Below are 20,090 nucleotides of genomic sequence, written 5' to 3' on the forward strand. Positions count from 1 at the left end.
AGAGACCTAACCGCGCTGTCTCAGCCTGCCATACTTACGGCCTCTGTTCATGTCATAGTAAAACTCCGGGGGCTTTACCCTTAGACCAAGGAGTCGCCAAGCTTCGGCTTAGACAGGGGGGTGATGCCCATGGGATTTGAACCTAGACTGCCCATCAAACAGTCTAATCCCCATCCCACTATGCCAAATCCCTTGGGTCTAACTTAACAAACAAATGCGGTTACCGAACAGCAATAATATGCCTTGTTGCTCAAACATAGAATCAAGACCATAAAACAATCAAATACGACGAGAAAATAACATCTTACAGAGCCTTCAAAAGGAGAGAGTCCCAACATCTAAATGGGAAAATGAAAACACTTGATTTTCCAATCGCATTATATGTAGATACTAAATGGCCAAAAAACAAAAAAGAGATTCATCGTCCATATAATCGGACCCAAGGAAATAAAAAATGCCCAAGTAACTAACAAGCATAAGAACAATTAACCAAAACAAAATGATTGTTCAAAATATAAATCTCTCCTGGCCAAATAAACCAAAAGCAGGAGAGACTCAAAATCCCAACTAAAACCCACCCCCCACCAAAAACTTCATACCACCACCACCAAACTTCAAACGGAGATTGTTTAGTCGACCTCCTCAATCTTAGGGCCAGCACCACCAGCACCAGCAGACGGGCCATCGTCCTCCATGCCACCGCCCATGTCAGCCCCAGCTCCTTGATACATTTTGGCAATGATAGGGTTGCAAATGCTCTCCAGCTCCTTCATCTTGTCCTCGAACTCGTCGGCTTCGGCGAGCTGGTTGCTGTCCAACCACTGGATGGCCTGATCGATAGCGTCCTCGATCTTCTTCTTGTCCGCAGCAGCAAGCTTGGCGCCGATCTTCTCGTCCTTGATGGTGTTCCTCATGTTGTATGAGTAGTTCTCCAGGGCGTTCTTCGCCTCGACCTTCTTCTTGTGCTCCTCGTCCTCAGACTTGTACTTCTCAGCCTCCTCGACCATCTTCTCGATCTCCTCCTTGCTCAACCGTCCCTTGTCGTTGGTGATGGTAATCTTGTTCTTTTGCCCAGTGGTCTTGTCCTCGGCAGAGACGTTCAAGATACCGTTCGCGTCGATGTCGAAGCAGACTGTGATCTGAGGGACACCACGAGGAGCGGGCGGAATGCCGGACAGCTCGAACTTGCCGAGCAGGTTGTTGTCGCGTGTTCTGGTTCTCTCTCCCTCATAGACCTGGATCAACACACCAGGCTGGTTGTCGGAGTAGGTAGAGAAGACCTGTTCCTTCTTGGTCGGGATGGTGGTGTTCCTTGGAATCAAGACGGTCATGACTCCACCGGCGGTCTCCAGACCAAGAGACAGAGGGGTGACATCGAGAAGAAGCAGGTCCTGCACCTTCTCGTTGCCCTCACCGCTAAGGATGGCGGCCTGGACTGCGGCACCGTATGCAACGGCTTCGTCAGGGTTGATGCTCTTGCAGAGCTCCTTGCCGTTGAAGAAGTCTTGCAACAACTGCTGCACCTTGGGAATCCTAGTCGACCCACCGACGAGCACGACGTCGTGGATCGAGCTCTTGTCCATCTTGGCGTCCCTCAAACACTTCTCGACGGGCTCCATGCACTTCCTGAAGAGGTCCATATTGAGCTCCTCGAACCTAGCACGGGTGATGGTGGAGTAGAAGTCGATTCCCTCGTAGAGAGAGTCGATCTCAATGGTGGTCTGGGCGGTGGATGAAAGGGTACGCTTGGCCCTCTCACATGATGTCCTCAGACGCCTGAGGGCCCTGGGGTTGCCGGTGATGTCCTTCTTGTTCTTCCTCTTGAACTCCTGAACGAAGTGGTTCACCATCCTGTTGTCGAAGTCCTCGCCTCCAAGGTGGGTGTCTCCGGCCGTGGCCTTCACCTCGAAGATACCCTCTTCGATGGTGAGAAGAGAGACGTCGAAGGTGCCACCACCAAGGTCGAAGATTAGAACGTTCTTCTCACCGACGCTTGTGGCCTTCTTGTCGAGTCCGTAGGCGATGGCAGCGGCGGTGGGCTCGTTGATGATACGCATCACGTTGAGCCCGGCGATGACGCCGGCGTCCTTGGTGGCCTGACGCTGGGAGTCGTTGAAGTAGGCAGGGACGGTGACCACCGCGTTCTTGACGGCGGAGCCAAGGTAGGCCTCGGCGATCTCGCGCATCTTCATGAGCACCATGGAGGAGATCTCCTCGGCGGCGAACTGTTTATCCTCACCCTTGTATTGGACGACGATCATGGGCTTGTCTCCTGGGCCGGGGATGACCTTGAAGGGCCAGAGCTTGATGTCGCTCTGCACCGACGCGTCGCTGAACCTCCTGCCGATCAAACGTTTGGCATCTGCACAAGGGGAAACGTGTCAGTTACAGTTCAGAAAAGCCAAACAGTAGAGAACCAAAAATTGGAATCGAAACCCCGAATACAATAAAAGCACGTAACCGTATTAGGAAAAAGATCATGCAAATTTAAGCTGTAGAAAGCTACAGAGAGAGAAACCCAAGATAAACGCCACATAGCGAATTGGAAAATGACACAAAGAAAACAAAATCAGGTTCGAACCGTAGAGCTTTCGGAAGGGTATGAAAATCAATTGGTGGATTCATAACAATAATACGTTAAAAATACATGAAAATCAATTATAGGATTCATAATAATACGGTTTAAATACTCGAAATCAATAAATTAACGCATAATCACTGAAAAAAGAGCCCAACGCACTCGGGATGAAAGGGATAAAAAAACATGACTTAGAAAGCCCCAAAACAAATCGATCTCAAAGAAGACACTTTCGCAGAAAAAACGACTAAACTTTTCAACTACTTCATAATCCATATTGCAAAACAAGCATAAAATACCGCCGACTACAAGAAAAGAAGAAAAACAAAGAAGAAAGCGGAGGGGAATAGACTCATAACACACCACTAAACAAAGACCCAATGAGAGAAAAAAATTCAGAAATGCCTCAAAATAAAAAAACGGATGCAGTAGATGATGAAATGGGTATAATACGCGGTAAAACCTTACAAAAACCACAGTTCTAAGAAAAAACTACGCGATCGCAACAAGATAAATAAAATAAACCGAGAAACCCGAGATCCACATCCAAAAGCATCATAAATCGCAATAGATCGCATAAGCAACACGGCAGATCTGATAAAAAACACCTAATATATCAACACACTAGCCCGAACGCTTAAAACCCCAGATCCAATCACAACAAGAAAGATCTAAAAGAAAAAGAAGCGAAAAAACAGGTAGAGACTCACCGAAGACAGTGTTGATGGGGTTCATTGCGACCTGGTTCTTCGCGGCATCGCCGATGAGACGCTCGGACTCCGTGAAGCCGACGTAGGAGGGAGTCGTCCTGTTACCTTGATCGTTCGCGATGATCTCCACCCGATCGTGTTGCCACACTCCGACGCAGGAGTACGTCGTCCCGAGATCGATCCCGATCGCCGGACCATCTCCCTTACTGCCCATTATCTCGTCGGAAAACTACGCAGAGGATCGAAAAAAACGAACGAAAAGAGGATATCGGCAACAAGAGAGAGCGAGAGAGAAAAGGAAAGGGGATCGCGTGAGGTTTCAGTATGAGGATGGGAGAGGGGGAAAGGCGAACCCTAATATGATGGTTTCCCACCTTCCTGAATGTTCGAATCGAGTCTTTATGGCCGTCCGATCTAGAACAGATGGACGGTGAACCGGTGTGGATAGAAGATTCGTTCTTCTCCCGCTCTCCGTGAGAAAAGCGCGACCTTTTCCTTCCAGTCGTTTCCAGAAGTGTCGCGTGGACTGAGAATTAGGGTAACCCTCTGCGAAAAGTCCCACAAGTTTTGCATTTATTGCGAAAAATGCCATTCGTATGGCTCTAGAAACTGACGTGACACCGATGCGGAGACGACCGATACGTGACTCGGACACGACGCGTAAAGAATGATAACTTTTTTTGGAAAGTATGCCCTAAAAAAGAAAAGAAAAATGGAAATCAAGACACCCGATTTAATTTGGTATAACCTAGGGTTGTCAATGGGTAGGGTTTGGCTGGAACCAGATTTTTGGGTATGGTATCGGGTCCTGTCCCGAGTCTAATCTGGTCTACAATAAGAGAAACCATACCCAGATTCAATAAGAACTACATGAAAATAATAATTTTTATTATTTTTACATTAAAAAATTCTGGGTATTAATCAGAATTTAGGTTGGGTTTGGGTCTGGGTGGGTCTGGTATAAAAATTCACAAACTATACCCGGGTCCATGTATTAATCAAAATCAAACCTTAGATGCAGGTCTTAATCGGGTCATCTTATTTGTCACCATACCCGCACCCTGTAGGGTTTGGTAAACTGGATCAGTTGACAACCCTAGTATGACCCCCCCCCCCCCACAAAAAAAAATCTAAATCATCCTGGGTCTTCCACATGGATCCTTCTCCTCCAATCATTTCTATCCAATGCCATGTCCTCGGTGAGGTTCAAAACATTCATATCCTTTCCTATCACCTTCATCCATGTCTTCCTAGGCCTACCCCGACCTCTTTTAACTAATATATTTAAAAATATGTTTTATTAAAATATTAATATAAATGTGAAGGTAATGCCACAACTTCGAAACCCACATTCAACATTTTTTTACCGCAAAGTCGAAGCTGGGTATACTTACTGGTGGGCAAGGGGGGATCTCAAGACTAGGCCAACTAATGTGTGAACTTAAAAAAAACTGAACTCATCGTAACTGCAGGTTACTGCTCCATTAAGTTTGAGAGCTTCAGCTAGGTATGACCCTAAACAAACCAAGCTTCAACAGTCTAAGCTCAGCTAGTTGGATTCTTTTCCAACCTATAAATTGCTCAGCTAGTGATATATTGTTTTTTTATTTATAACTCGAACCGCTCGGGCACGAAGACCTGTTCATGCTGGCTCAGCCTGCCATACCTACGGTTGTTGTGCTGGCAACATAAAATTCCGAGTCTACGACCCCAGCTCGTGGGGCCTATGCTACACATTGGCTTGTGCAAAGAGGTGCCCATGAGAATCAAACCTTGATTGTCCGTCTAGCAGCCAAAGCCCCACCCCACTACGCCAACCCCACTTGGGGCAGGTCTGATGGACTCAGAGTGAACAATTATTGGACATATTTCGGGCTGGTAAGCAAGCCAAACGAGTTGAACAGGATGTGTTAGGGCTCAGCTCGTTTATCAGTGGACCGAGCTCATGACTTGATTCATCTTCATGTGTTAGGGCTCGTCCCTAAATGAGATACGCTAGCTTGTGTAAAAAATTTTTATGTTATCTATACATGAAAGATATACATTTTTGATGTATTGTACTTAAATTTTTTTATGTTATATATTAAACTTAATAATTCATAGTTTACATTTATAATTTTCATACATCATCCAATCGATATATTTCACTTAAATATATATTTTTATTATTTATACAAGCTCAACCGAGCGAGCCCAGCTGAACATCTTGTGTTTAGGATCAACTTGTTTAAGCTAAACGAGCAGATCGTGGCTGGGCTTGGCTCACCAGATATAGGAATTGATTAGGAACGAGTTCATAACCAATTGAGTCACAAGCTGTTCTGTTCATTTACCAGCTCTAGGCTAAGGTTGTTAACGGGTCAGATTTACTTACATATCCAAATGAATCTAAATCCAATTAAATAATAAAATTTGATAATTTGGAATACCTTTTTTCTTCCAACTTTGAAATGGAATTTGAATTCAATTAGGCAATATTCACTAGGTCAGATTATGTAATACTTTCAAATTCTAATCCTATTAGGAAATATCTGGTCAGGCCAGATTTAGTAATGTTTATGTTCAAACCAAATCTAACCATTTACAACCGTTGGATTGGTCCATCTGATCTAGTTTGTTGATCTTGGGTAGGATTTTGTTTACCAAAACAGTAAAAGAAATCTTGGTTAGATTTAGATTCCTAACTTGATTATCAAGATAAGAAGGTTTACCAGGTTGGGTTCTATCTATTTGACAGGGACAAACAGAATGGATTTGGATCAGCTAAATACATAGGAAAGTCAGATCCAGATCCGTCAAAACAACCAATGTTCATAAAAGTTTCATACTGGATCTGGTCTGTTTGCATCCCTACCATTTGAACATAGTTATCTAAATCTTAAATCATACAACTTTGGACATGGATCTGGGTTATGATAAAAAGAAATTTACAGTTGGGAAAGCCCTACTTGGCATTCATGTCATTGGAATTAACATCTCTTGTTATCATTGTTGTAAGACAGTTTGATCCAACGGGTCTGGACCCAATCAATTATAAGGACAAAATGTTTAGATTGTGGACATTCGGGTTTTCGGATCCGATGATGCAGTTTCTCTATATAGTGTTATGGCCAAGATGTATGCCCAATCAAGCTGACTGGACCCGGATCTGAACATTATATATGGATCACATATGATAATTTCAGATATGGATCTAATTGTCGAAACTAGATCCATCCTACTTTCAATTCATATAAAATCTCTATCACCCCATGATCAAATATGGATCCAAATATGTCAGAGCTCAAGCATCATCAATATAATCCAAAAGAAATACAATGGACCAAAATTTGTGATTTTATCGTTATTTTTTCAAACATCAATATTTGTCCAAAAATTATCATAATATTTTCAAAATAACAGCAATTCTAAAAATATCATGATATTAAATCGATATTTAGCTGATAAGAGCCACTTCTTAAATTTCTGTAATTTATATTTTTACTTCATATTATTTATTTATATACATATCTTTTCAGGGTGGCAGAGAAAAAATCACAGATAGACATATCATAGAGAAGAAGTTTAATCAAACACAGGAATGATCAAACTAAAAAGCCATACCCAGTGTGGTTTGGTAATCTTAGGGATGCCAACGGATCAGATATAATCTGTCATCTGACTTGAATCCAAATCTGAGTAGTTGGATTCAATATTGAGTTTTGTTTCGGAGTTTGAATATGAACCCAATTATGTGTATCAGATTTTTCAAATCCGGATTTGTTTTTTTTTTGAAAGGCAAGCTGGAGTTAGGCGGACCCTTACCAGTTATACAACTATACCATTGAGTTTTGAACTTGCAACGGCCCAACACAAGGTGACATGCACTAGCTGCTCCTACCAAACAAGCGGATCTCCCATTGGTAATCTGTATTTGGTTTTGCCTGGTCGAATCCAATTATGTCAAATTCGATTAGGTCAGACTTAGTAATGACTAAATCCGACCTGTTTACATCCAAACAAAGTGTTCACATTATATGCACATTAGACCGTAAACGAATTAGGAAGCCGACGATAAAAGAAAAATATAATATGATAGAGTGAGAGGGAGAGAGAAATGGATACACAAGTTATATGTGGTTCGGCAATGGCACCTACATCCAGGGTCTGACAATATGACATTTTGATCCTGATAAGCCTTTCTATAAGATAAGATATGCTTCTTATCTTCTCTAATCTCTTCTTTGTTATTTGAATATTCTTTCTCTTATAGTTTATCTTTTTGCTAAATGTAATTAACCATGAAATAGACTGTTGTTGTTCACGATAAATGTGGTTAGCATTATCTTGAATATATCAACCATGCGGTTGCTGATCTCTATCTTGAATAGATCGACCATGTTGTTCTCCTAAAACACAGTGGTCGCGGGTGCCATCTAGGGTTTTTCTCGCTTCGATGAGGGTTTTTGGTCATAAAAAAATATTTATATTATTTTACTACTACAGTGGTTACTCATGTGGTCCGCATAGTCATATTCTATAAGGCCCGGGATCGAATCATGTTGGTGCATGGGAGTTGTGGATGCTTTATAGTGATTGGAGCATGTAAGTCTGAGTGGTGGCATCCTCAACCCATAGTTTTACCTTTCAAGGAGGCAGGCCGATTATTGACCCAGTTCTTGATGAAGGTTTTCTTTTATCATAAAAAAAATATTTATGTCACTTCGTGCAGCTCTTTTTTTAGTAGAGATGCAAATTTTTTGGATCCATGATGGAAGTTTTGCAATTTTTGTCTTTTTAGAATCCGACTTTTTTGGATCCAGGATGTATTTAGCTGTTTCGGGTCGGACCCATTTTCCAATAATTTGCATTTCAAAAACATGCTTTGTCCTAAAATCGTTCAGCTAGTTGATTTATGGCTTGGATTGCTCTATATACAAAGACAAAAAATTTGTTATTTTATACCTCAAGCAGATATTTTGAAATTAATTAAAGTAGGCAGTTAAATGTAATAACTCAAATGTTAAGCAGCTTTTTGTATATTGATATTAAGTTTGGTAGCTTTGAGAATTTTAGCATTTATCTTTGAGTCACTTTTGCCTTGACCAAGATTCGAATCTCACGTGGGGTTTGCTTTGCCAGCTTGCCTATCAAAAGGTTGAGGGAAAAAAAAAAACTATAAATTTTTTATCGTGACAAAACGTCAGTAAATATCGGCAGCCAAATTCTCGTGATAAATTGGAACCTTTTATTTTTCTTGATTTTATGGCAAAAAAATAAAACATTAAATTAAAAAAGGAATATAAATATTCTTTTAGAAAGAAAAGTTAACACAAAGTTAAAAACTAAACGAATTCATTTCTGGCATTTTTATCAGCAAATATCAGCTAATAAAATTCTCTATTTTTTTTTTTGCTTTTTTTAAAAGCTAATATTTGTCACTATGCATGAAAGTTTGTGTTAAGAGAAGCAATTATCAACTTAAATTGGGAATGGGCTTTAAAGAAAAGCCAATTATTAACAACCTCTTTATGATAAAAAAAAATTTGAGGAACTTGTCTTGCTGCCACGCCGTAGACACAATTATTGCTGATATTTTGAAAAATATTACGATTTTATCATGATATTTTCAAGAGGTGATATTATAAAAAAAATGGAATCTTTACAAAATATCATTTATTTATTTTAACTCAATATTGACATGAAAAAACAAATTTCTAGTTTTTAGTATTATTTATGTGTACATTTTTACATGTTTACATGTACAGATGAAAAAAATCTTGTTTCTTAAAAATTCCATGAGATTTTCAATCACAATATTTTTTTGGAAAAGATATTGTTTCTTAAAGATGTCACAAGATTTTCCATCACAATATTTATTTTAAAAAAATATTATTTCTTAAAAATGTCATAAGATTTTCCATCACAATATTTTCCTGAAACTTTCCATTGATTATTTGAACTAGCAAATCATAACCATTATAAAATTGTTAGCTAGGTTAGAAACCAAGTGGGTCCACTAGTCTAATAAATATATGGATGAACCAACTATTTACTTCCTTTTAAGTATGATTTGCCAAGAATCAAAGTAGTCATTTATCAACAAAATGTTTGTCCACCAATAGGCAGTTTTCAGTTCATTATTTCCATCTCAAGTGTGTAAGATACCATAGATGCCGTTCATCTTCAAGATGCATGGCACACAAAAGCCACTAAATGGTAGGTCCCGACCTAAATGGGTCCCACAAGCCTCTTGAATGATATTTATCATCTAGATTAATGACATCAAAAATTTGTTTTGATATTTACAAGAAGAAACTACCCTCAGGATCAGAGACCTAGCCACACTAAAACTCCATAGGCTTACCCCTTGCCCTCATAGAGTCATCACGTGTCGGGTTGCGCGCAAGGAGTGACACTCATGAGACTTGAACCTAAACTACCGGACAACAAGCCTAGGCCCCATTCCACTAGGCCAAAGCCCTTTGGGGCTATGGCACTAAGGATTGCAAAATGCATGGTTCATATTTGTCCAAGAACCTTTGTTTGGTGGGTTTCAAGGTGCCATCCATATTGGTGATGAATTTTGTTGAAGTCTCTTGGATGCTTTTCTGTCCAAGGTTCCTTAGACCTGATTCTCTCTTTTGCTTTTAGCTATCCAACTTGAGATTGCAAGTGCAACCCAAAACCCAACAAAATTGGGCTTGACCTAGCTCAAATAATGAACTGGGCTAGGCTCTAACATGGATGAAAAAAAAATAGTGTTGTGTGGCCCAACTTGAACCATTCGGGTTCAATATCTTAGTTCATAGGTTATTGGCTCCACTTGGCATATTGTTGTTCCAAAGGATGTCAATGGGTCAGGTTTGACCCACAACCATCCATACCAAACTCTATAGGGTTAGGGTTTGGTGATAAATAAGAAGGTCCAATTAGTATCGAGGTCGGACCTGAAGGGTCCAATTAATATATGGAGCCGGGTATGGTTTGTGTAATTTTACATAAGGGTCGCTCAAGCCCGACTTGAGTTCCGATTAAGATCCATAAATTTTCAATGTAAAAATGATAAAAAATATTATTTTACTAGGTATGGTTCGGGTGTGGTTCATGTAATCTTTATATGGTCCGAGTATGTTTTTTATTATGGTGGATTCGATTAAACCGGCCGGGTCCAAACCTGATACCATCATCTCAAATCAGATCTGAGTTTGGTTTTACGTGGGTCCGAACCAAACTTGACCCATTGACACCCCTAGTTGCATCAATCCCTTTTCTTCACAAGCTACAATTGTAGAATAAGCTTTGTGATACAAGCAAACCTTGTGGCCTTTTCTAGGCTTAATTTTAATTGAAAATGAGCACTAGAGCAAAATTGAGATCACATGCAAATTCATTGCACACTTTCACTCTTTCAAGATTATAAGATAGTTTCGATTGAGAGTTGCCAGGTAAATGCGATTTTTAATATGGTGAGTTTATATCAAGGTATCCATTGTTATTGTCATTGCCATATGTATATGTTGCATCATAACGAAACTGCATTATGTGACTATTTCTTTTGATATGAGATCAATTGAATGATTGAGCCCAAACACGTGACTCATAACCTTGAATATGGTCAATTGAATTTCGGTGTGTTAGTGCCCCAAATGGGTGAACGAGAATCTTATAATAGGTTAATTGAAATCATATATACTTGTGCTCGATGGAACCTATCGAATATGTAAAGTAAGCATGTATGTCAAGAGAATTAAAATTAAATAATAAAGAATTTGCATGTTAATTCTCTTATAGCTTACAATAATTGAGCAAGTGATACACTAGGCGCTATGATATTTTATTAAGTACAGAGGGTTGCTTCTCTAACCACAAAAATAAGAGATAACTGCCACTAGTGTCGTAGGGTGGTAGTGAAATTGTTTCAGATGAAAGTAAAATATGATATATTAGGTTAAGGGTGCTGAAGTTTCTCTCTCGATAAGATCATCCCTTACCCAGTGCTGGAGAAGAGAAGCAGTGCTAGGGTAATAAGCTATAAATTGATTGAATATACTCTTGGGTTATGCTTTTAATTTGGATATTGTCTGTGTTATACCCACATATTATTGTAAAAGAGAAACGAAAATGTATTGTGCAAATAGTAAAGCATGACATGCACCATCTAAGAAAGAAAATATAAATGAAAAAAATTACAAGTTACAACATGCCTAATAAGTCATGCATAAATTAAATGCCCATTCATAAGTAAAATTGATTGTTAAAATGCTTATGCACTAATAATTGCTATTATGTATAAAAAACATGTTGTTTCATGTCTGCCTATTTCTATGTATGTATACATTGTTATTATATTTTTGTTGGGGGTTGTCCTGAACTCCTATTAAAACAATTTCAGGAAATGCATATTTAAGCTAAAGCAGTTGCAAGATGTTGAGGCAACGTAAAAGAACCAATCATTTTTCTTTCCTCGAAACTGAGTTTTGAATAAACTTTACTAGTTGTTTTAAAAAACATTATTGTTATTTCAGATTTTATAATTACTCTCTCTTATGAATTTAATTATTTTGAGAAATGTTATCCACCTTAAATTCAATATTGTTGTGATTGATTTATTTATAACCCGGCTAAGGTCTTGACCCAAAAGTTAAAAAGGTTTAGCTGAAGATTTTAAATGTTTTTTTTTTAAATTTAAAATCTTAGGGCATTACATATGTGGCTCACAAAATTTGAAAATTAAAATATCTTCATAAAGGGTGTAGCACCGTTAGGGATGCACAACGAATCGAGCGGGCTCGGGCTCGACTAATCACATAAATGAGACGAACCTGAACTAAGCTCTGAGGCTCGATCGAGCATGAGCAAAGCTTGTTTCTCCTACTGAGCTTGATAAGGCTTAGCTCATATTTATATAATATAAATATATAACATATATTAATTATATTAATATCACCCCACCCTCGAGCCCCACCCTTCTCAACACCGTCCCTGCCTCTCCCTCACAAAAAAATGGAGGTGGTGAAGGGTGGTGGAGGTGGTTCTCTCTCTCTCACACACACACATAAACATCGGGAAATTAAGGTAAGGGAGGTCTCTCTCTCTCACTTGAAAACAGAGGTGGTGGAGGGCAATGAAGGTGCTTCTCTCTCTCACACAAACATCGGGAAATAAAGGTAGTGGAGGTTGCTCTCTCTCATTGAAAAACAGAGGTGGTGGAGGGCAGTGGTAGTCTCTCTCACACACACGGTAGGAAACAAAGGTGGTGGAGGTCTTTCTCTCTCTCTCTATCTCACACACACACACGCACTGGGAAACTGAAGTGGTGGAAGTCTCTCTCTCTCTCTCTCTCTCTCTAGCTCGAAGAGGAGAACAAGGAATTTCCTTCCCCTTTCATTCTCCTCAGAGCTGTACCTGTGTTTTATGGGCCTGAGGCGGAGGGAAAAAATGGGGCCCCTATTAATAGTAGGAGTTTAGGGGCAGCGCCTCCGGATTTTTTTTAAAGAATTAAAATAACAATAAAATTTGCATTCACATTAAACAAATATAATACTCTAAATATTTATATTATATTAAATAAAAAATGAAGAAGATGAGGGGGCGTATGGGTTTTTATTGTTTAATCGGATCTGGGTTGGGTAAAGGATCCGAGTCTAATCCTTTAACCGAACATTTTCTAAACAAATGGGAAGCTCAGCCCCTAAATTTTTTTTTGGGTCAGGGGCCCTGAGGCCCAAGCCTCATTGGCCTCTTTACAGGTCCGGCTCTAATTCTCCTCTCTCTATCTGTCACTCCCCTCTCTCGATCTGCAGATGTAGTCGATTTTGCAATAGTGGTGACAGTGGCGATAACAACGGTTATGACAGGAGGGTTGGTGGTGGAGGTGGCCATCTTAATGAGTTAAGCTGCTCTTCAGATTAGCAGCTCCTTTCTCTGCTTGCTGAACCTGGACCAAGCCCGGCTCAACTCAATACTCGGCACAAGCCAAGCTTGAACACCAGTGGTTCAAGCTCGGGCAAAGCTCAAGCCAAGCTTGTACACCAATTTACTTGGCTGAGCCCAGCTTGAACATGCCAAGCTCGGCTTGTGTGTATCCCTACGACCCGTGTAACAAATATCAGCGATATTTAAAAAAAAAAATCATGAAAAATACATGCTACATTATCAAAATGTTTTAAGCTGTAATATCTCATGATATTTTAAAAAAATGTTGTATTTTTTTTTGAAAGGTAAGCTGGGGTTAGGTGGATCCCTACTTATTCATTGAATAAAATAAATTGTATAAAAAATCACCCATATATCAGTGAGGGATAACCGGGGGGATGGTCCTTCAACGATTTGGGTGTTCCTCCCCCAAAGATTCTACAAGGTTTCTACCCAAAACCCCAAAGATTCTATAGTAAGTATTAGGGTGTTGTCATTGTCGGTGCTGCCCTCAAGTTTTCCATATCCTTTCAGATTTACACTTAAAAAGTAGTCATTGGGGACCCTCTCTTCTTTATTTCTATTTTCTTTCAATGCTGCCATACAACATGTAAGGATTTTCTTCTTAGTATAAGGTTGGAAGCCCCTCAACGATCCCTTGCTTTCTTTTTTCAACACTCAAATATTTTTAAAAGCTGTTCCTTTTGGTTTTCAGGTGAGATGTTCTAGACTTTGGGTACATGGGACGATCATGATCTAATTCCTACGTACAAAAGACATAGAGAGGAAGCCAAGGGGTATTTTTGGAATATCCTTCTTCAGATCTAGCAGTACCAGGAACAATCTGTCTCTGAAAGTGAAGAAAGAGATCCCCTTAATTCCTGTCCAAGTTTTTGCACCCTTAAAGCGTGTTTGAATCACAGGACACACCAAGTGGGGACTGATCGGTGCCTAACCGAGTGTCATCCCGTGTTTGATACGTGGGAACCAACTGATCCTGCATAGATTAGTTAGTTCCTGCCCTTTTCTGTTAACGTGGGAGGGAGAGAATCAGTGGGTTACACCCTAAGGGTGTGACTCACGAAAAACCACCTAATGTATCCATTGAATCAAACAACCCCTTAGTGTAAGAACTCCACAAGTACTCCTATGGTTGATAGGAAAGACTTTCCCTTATACTTTAGCATAGGGGTGGCAATCGGGTCGGGTTGGCGTGTCGGGTCCGCATACCTCAACACGAACCTGACCCATTTATTAAATGGGTCGGCTGTGGCAAACACGAACCCGATCCATTTATTAAGCAGGTAACCTGACACGTCACAGTTAACTTGTTTAATAAACGGGTCGGGTCGGCGGGTCGGGTATGAGTAAACAGGTTGGCAGGTGGGTCGGGGTCGGGTAAACGGTCGGGTTGGGGGGTCGGGGTCGGGTAAACGGGCGGGTTGGCAGGTCGGGTTCGGGTAAACAGGTTGGCGGGTCAGGTATGAGTAAACGGGTTGGCAGGCGAGTCGGGTTCGGGTAAATGGGCGGGTTGGCAGGTCGGGTAAACGGGTTGACCCACCCGCCTAACCCGTTTATTAAACCGGTCAGCCGGGTTGGCATACCCCTAACATGAACCGACCCGTTTAATAAACGGGTTAGGCGAGTCGACCCGTTTATGACACAAACCCGTTTAAGCCATACCTGAACCCGGCTAAGAAGGGGGTTGGCGGGTCATGTCAGATTTTGCCACCCCTACTTTAGCATCATGCAAGGGATGCAACCCCTTGTTTCAAACTTGATGCTTCTTCATTTATTTATGGACAAAATGAGCAGCCTTCTAATCAGGTGTGCGTGGGCGATCCACATCTACTTCTATCTAAGATTTGATGGATAAAAATTACACGCCAAGTACATGGAGAAATGGGTAGCTGCCTACACCCTTAGGGCCTGTTTGGAATCTCGGTGTTGGGACGAGCCTTTATGCATTTGGTGGTCCTGAGGTAAAATCTTTGACAAACTACTTTGGTCTGTTTGGAATCCCGACGCTGGGATGGGCATTTGTGTATTTAGTGGTCTCGAGGTAAAATCTTGGTCAAATGGTGGTCATGTTTGGAATCTCGACATTGGGATAGGCGTTTAAGCATTTAGGATGGAAAGTGAGGCCCATTCGCCTTTGTTTTTGCACTAAATCATGGATTTGACAGTTGCCACTTCTTCATATGCATAAACTCCATAAGCATTCATCCCAACTACAGATTCCAAACAGGCCTTTAAGTGCTAGCGTTGGCCAATGCACAAAATAGCTCTAAAGCACCCTGTGAGTGCAAAAATAACCTTTATTGGCGGGCGTTGCTAACTGCCGCTAAAATTCATTTTAACGACTTTCATGCACACATGTGATGGAATATATATATATATATATATATATATATATATATATATATATATATATATATATATATATATATATATATATATATATATATATAAAAGAAAGAGAAAGCCAAAAAGCGATCAACATTACTTAAAAGTGAAACTCAACAAAGCATTGAGTCCTACAAGCACAAACACAACAATAAAACATGAAAACACCATTTACACAAAAACCAGAAAAAACCCGAACACAAAACAGAAAACTCATCAAGGACCACAAACATCTAGATGAGGATTGGTTGGAGGCAGAGGCAGGTCTTTGAGATATATGAGTACATCAGCCAATACCCTATGAGTCAAACGGTTAAGGTTGAATGGGACATCCCAAAAAGTAGCCCAATTTCTGGTCATCCATATGAACCACCACACTATAAATAACCAAACTCTCCAAATAGTCCTCCACTTCTTTTCACGTCTAATTATAGCAGGGCTGTGGATAAGATCTAACGCAAAGCCGCCCTCTCGCACAACAACTGATGGAGCCCTCTAAGTTTTTAGAAAACAATTCTCGAAACACTTCACACGACCAAAAAAGATGTGTGATTTCTTCAGATAAAGCACACACCAACTGAAAAACTGAAACCCCAATGAGAGAGAGAGAGTACCGAATCACTAAAGAAGCAAACACAAGATACACAAATTTTACACATTTCGACAATGTGCCTTCATTCAAGAAGAGAGTTACAAGTAATTTTATTAATGAAAATCAATCACTGATATAAGAGAAAATAACGGAAGCAAATGCTTCTTTAGATCGACAAGAGGATCGATGTGTGCAGCCAAGTCTTCCTTCTATCATCACCAAGATGTGCATCCTATAACCATAACCATCAAGATGCCAGGCTTCAACGGAAGAACAAACCCAACTCATACAGTTTGCTTCTCGATACATGGTTATGGTTGTCTGATGGAAGTGGTCTCGATACATGATTAAGAGCCGGGTCCGAACCTGAAGGTCTGATTAATACATTAACCTGGGTATAGTTTGTAAAATTATATATTAGACTCGGGCCCGACCTGAGTTCCGATTAAGACCTGCAAATTTTCAGTATAAAAATGATAAAAAATATTGTTTTACATGATTTGGGTCTGGTTCATGTGGTTCTTATTGGGTTGGGGTATATATATTTTTTATGATGGGTCAGATTAAACTCTGGTCTGGGACCCGATACCATACCCCCGAAAAGTGGGCCCAAGTCTCATTCCACCTGGGTCCAAACCAAACCCGACCCGTTGACACCCCTGTCTGGCCAATCATGATGAATAAGCAAGATAGTTTAAGGCTCGAAAATCGATGGCTCAGAATTCTTGTCAATATCTGAACATTCAAAAGTTGTACTTTTTTTCGTCGAGTGCCCTACACATCTGAAAGAGAGTGGGAATTTACAGTCCACACTCTGGTAAACATATTCTAGTGACTTATGAACGGAAGTATACTAGTGAATGTTTTACCGTCCATGCAGGCCGTATTGCGAAACCAACGGCCAAGATTTTTCGCGCAAGGAATCTAGAGTTGGATGCTTCGTACAAAAGAAATCTCTCTCTCTCTCCAGAAGAGCTGGAGTTTGTGAGAACACCAGGAAGAAGAAGCAGAAGAAGAAGAAGAAGAAGAGAAGCAGGTGACCAAACGAGGTACGAGTTCCCGTTTTCTCCATATTTCCTCTGAATTTTCCTTTCCGTTACTATTTTTCTGCAATTCTAGGGTTTTCTGCTCTCTGTGTGGGTATGATCTTCTCTGTATTCGATTGCTCCACAAATATTTTATTGCAAATTTATTGGTATCTTATTTGATTTTTGTTTGTTCTTTTAATTGGAAAAGAAAATTGATATGTGGTGAAGTTCTGTTTTCAATATCTGTGTTGAATAAATTGCTATTTATTCTATTTTTTTTTGGTGGGGATGGAATAGGAGTTTCTTTAATGGTGCGCTAGCGTCAATCAGATGAATGGATTGTGGGGCGGGAGTGGGAGTCTCTGTTCCTCATGGTGTGATTGGGAGTGGTGGCTCAATTGGTGGGAATCTGAATGTTGGGAATCCCCATCTTGGTGGCGGAGGCGATCGACCGGCGGAGAATCCGAATGGTGGTGGTGATTTTATAGCACATGATGATGGTGTGACTCTAGAGCCCTACGTGGGTATGGAGTTCGATTCTAAGGAGGCCTGTAGAGATTTCTACAATTCTTATGCCAGGCGAACGGGTTTTAGCGTCCGCATCGGTTCTACGAGCCGTTCGGCCCGCGACCGGGCGGTAATCGGCCGGTATTTCTATTGTTCTAAGGAAGGTTTTCGCCAGACGAGGAACAAGGGTGATGGCAATGAGAATAAGAGGAGAAGGGTGCGGTTGGTCACGCGCGAAGGCTGCCCGGCGAAGCTTGTGGTTCGGAAGGATGGTAGCGGGAAATGGTTAGTTCGAATTTTCGTAAAGGATCATAATCATCCCATGGTTGTGCCCAACAAGGTGCAGTATCTCCGTTCTCACCGGAGCTCGTCGATTACTGCACAGAGTCTTATTGATAGTTGTATGGCAGCTGGAGTGGACACAAACCATATGATGGCTTATTTGAAGAAGGAAGCTGGTAGGATTGCTAAGTTGGGGATACTTCAGCGGGATTGCGGAAATTACAACAATGTTGCTCGTCGGAAGGCACTTGAAAGTGAAGATGCACAGGCGATACTTGACTATTTTAAGCATATGCAGGCGAAGAATCCGGCCTTTTTTTATGCGATACAAGTTAATGAGGAAGAATGTATGACTAATTTTTTCTGGGCTGATGGTAGGTTAAGAACTGCATATAAGTACTTCGGCGATGCGGTCACATTCGGCATGACTCAGAAGGCAAATAAATATAAGATGCCTTTTGCTTCGTTCACAGGCCTAAACCATCATCGACAGACTGTGTTTTTTGGTTGTGCTTTGCTTTTGGATGAAAGCGAATCATCGTTTGTTTGGCTGTTTAATACATGGCTTGAAGCGATGTCTGGGCACCATCCTCTCTCATTAATCACAAATCAAGAACAAACTATAGGAGCAGCAGTTGCCCGGGTATTCCTAGAGACCCGCCATTGTTATTCTGTGTCACACATCCTAAAGAAAGCAGACGAAAAGTTATCGCAGGTCTATCAGACGCACAAAAACTTTAAAGAGGAACTTCACAAAATCATTCACACCAGTGAGACCGTTGATGAGTTTGAAGAATATTGGAGAACCCTTTGTGAAACATATGATTTTAAGGAGAATCAGTGGATTCACTCCCAATATAAAATTCGTCACAAATGGGTACCAGCATACTTGCGGAATACATTCTTTGGAGATGTATCTGCAACTGAACGAAGTGAGAGCATTAACTCTATCTTTGATGGGTCTGTGAATGCCAATACTAGTTTACATGACTTTGTGATGCAGTATGACAGCTCATCGGAGGGCTGGTATGAGAAGGAAATGCATGCGGACTTTGAAACAAATAGCATGCCTGCAACCATTAACACAGCATGGCCTTTGGAAAAAGATACAGTAGAAGTTTATACAAAAACTGTATTCAAAAAATTTCAAGAGGAGTTACTTGGCAGTCTTGCTTATATGGCGGAAGAAAAAGGGAAAGATGGAATGAGCGTCATGTATAGTGTGACAAAATTTGGGCAAAAGATCAGACCGCACATTGTTAATTTAGATGCTGCCAACAGGAAAGCTAATTGCACCTGTCAGATGTTTGAATTTTCAGGGGTTCTCTGCAGACATTTTTGATAGCATTCAGAATGAAAAATATTTTGAGGCTTCCATCTCATTATGTCCTGAAGCGATTTACAAAAAATGCCAAGTGTGGTGGGGTTGTAGTAGATGGATGCATCAGCAGGATGCTTGTTGATTGTGAAGAGTCTCTTAGTTTGCGATTTAATGATATTTGTAAACAAGGGATAATGATTGCCGAGGATGGGGCAGCTTCAATAGATATTTATCGAGTCGCATTACATGCCCTGGACAGGGCTTTTGAAGATGTTGCTAGAATGAAAACTGCCCAACTTACACACTAAATTGGCTTATTGCTGTGGTTCAAAGATGTATTATTCCATGCAATGTTAATGAAGATGTGTTTAAGCCTTAAGGGAAAGAGCCTCTCAGCAAGAGTCGCTTCTTGTCAATGATGAATCATGCCCTTGTATTTTAAAAACCGTGGAAGATGAGGCTAAGTCGAATTCACCCTTTGCAGCATTATATATTTATCATTAAAGAACTTCCACACAAGTCTGTCTCTTTTTTTTTTTTTTTCATTTAGCTTAGCACTTGTGAAAAAAGTTGTGGAAGACTGAGATTAAGCACATCAGGGTGATGAAAGGGTTTCACAAATTGAAGCATGCTGTATCATTTTCAACTGAAGGTACATGTTCGTTATAGCTAGATTCCTTGATTTTATAATGTGAGCTTGTATTTTCACTTGTTCTAGGACTAGATGCATTGTGAAACACCTTTAGTGTTTTTCCTATCTGTAATAACA

The 20,090-nt window shown here is 40.5% G+C and overlaps 2 protein-coding genes across 2 annotated transcripts; one reads left to right on the forward strand and one right to left on the reverse strand.

The window, feature by feature from the left end:
- Window positions 1-364: 364 nt before the first annotated feature.
- On the reverse strand, window positions 365-3,622 carry LOC149828284 (heat shock cognate 70 kDa protein 2). Its single transcript, XM_090017495.1, has 2 exons — window positions 3,289-3,622; window positions 365-2,362 (listed from the first exon to the last, which is right to left on the reverse strand). Exons 1-2 carry the CDS (start codon window positions 3,500-3,502, stop codon window positions 630-632), a joined length of 1,947 nt encoding a protein of 648 aa, XP_089873621.1. The 5' UTR covers window positions 3,503-3,622; the 3' UTR covers window positions 365-629.
- A 13,567-nt stretch (window positions 3,623-17,189) lies between these two features.
- On the forward strand, window positions 17,190-19,805 carry LOC149828285 (protein FAR1-RELATED SEQUENCE 5-like). Its single transcript, XM_090016800.1, has 2 exons — window positions 17,190-17,232; window positions 17,509-19,805. The coding sequence occupies exon 2, from the start codon at window positions 17,546-17,548 to the stop codon at window positions 19,340-19,342; it is 1,797 nt and encodes a 598-aa protein (XP_089872926.1). The 5' UTR covers window positions 17,190-17,232; window positions 17,509-17,545; the 3' UTR covers window positions 19,343-19,805.
- The last annotated feature ends 285 nt before the right edge of the window (window positions 19,806-20,090 follow it).

The sequence above is a fragment of the Nuphar pumila genome, chromosome 9 (genome assembly GCF_984573655.1).
Source record: "Nuphar pumila chromosome 9, dmNupPumi1.hap1.1, whole genome shotgun sequence".
Taxonomy (NCBI): Eukaryota; Viridiplantae; Streptophyta; class Magnoliopsida; order Nymphaeales; family Nymphaeaceae; genus Nuphar; species Nuphar pumila.

Excerpts from the sequence above, each read along its gene's own strand:
- LOC149828285 (XM_090016800.1), top strand. The coding sequence starts at position 17,546 with ATGGATTGTGGGGCGGGAGTGGGAGTCTCTGTTCCTCATGGTGTGATT.
- LOC149828284 (XM_090017495.1), bottom strand. The coding sequence starts at position 3,502 with ATGGGCAGTAAGGGAGATGGTCCGGCGATCGGGATCGATCTCGGGACG. Across the intron at positions 2,363-3,288 it reads CCCCATCAACACTGTCTTCG|ATGCCAAACGTTTGATCGGC; the intron begins GTGAGTCTCTAC and ends CCCCTTGTGCAG.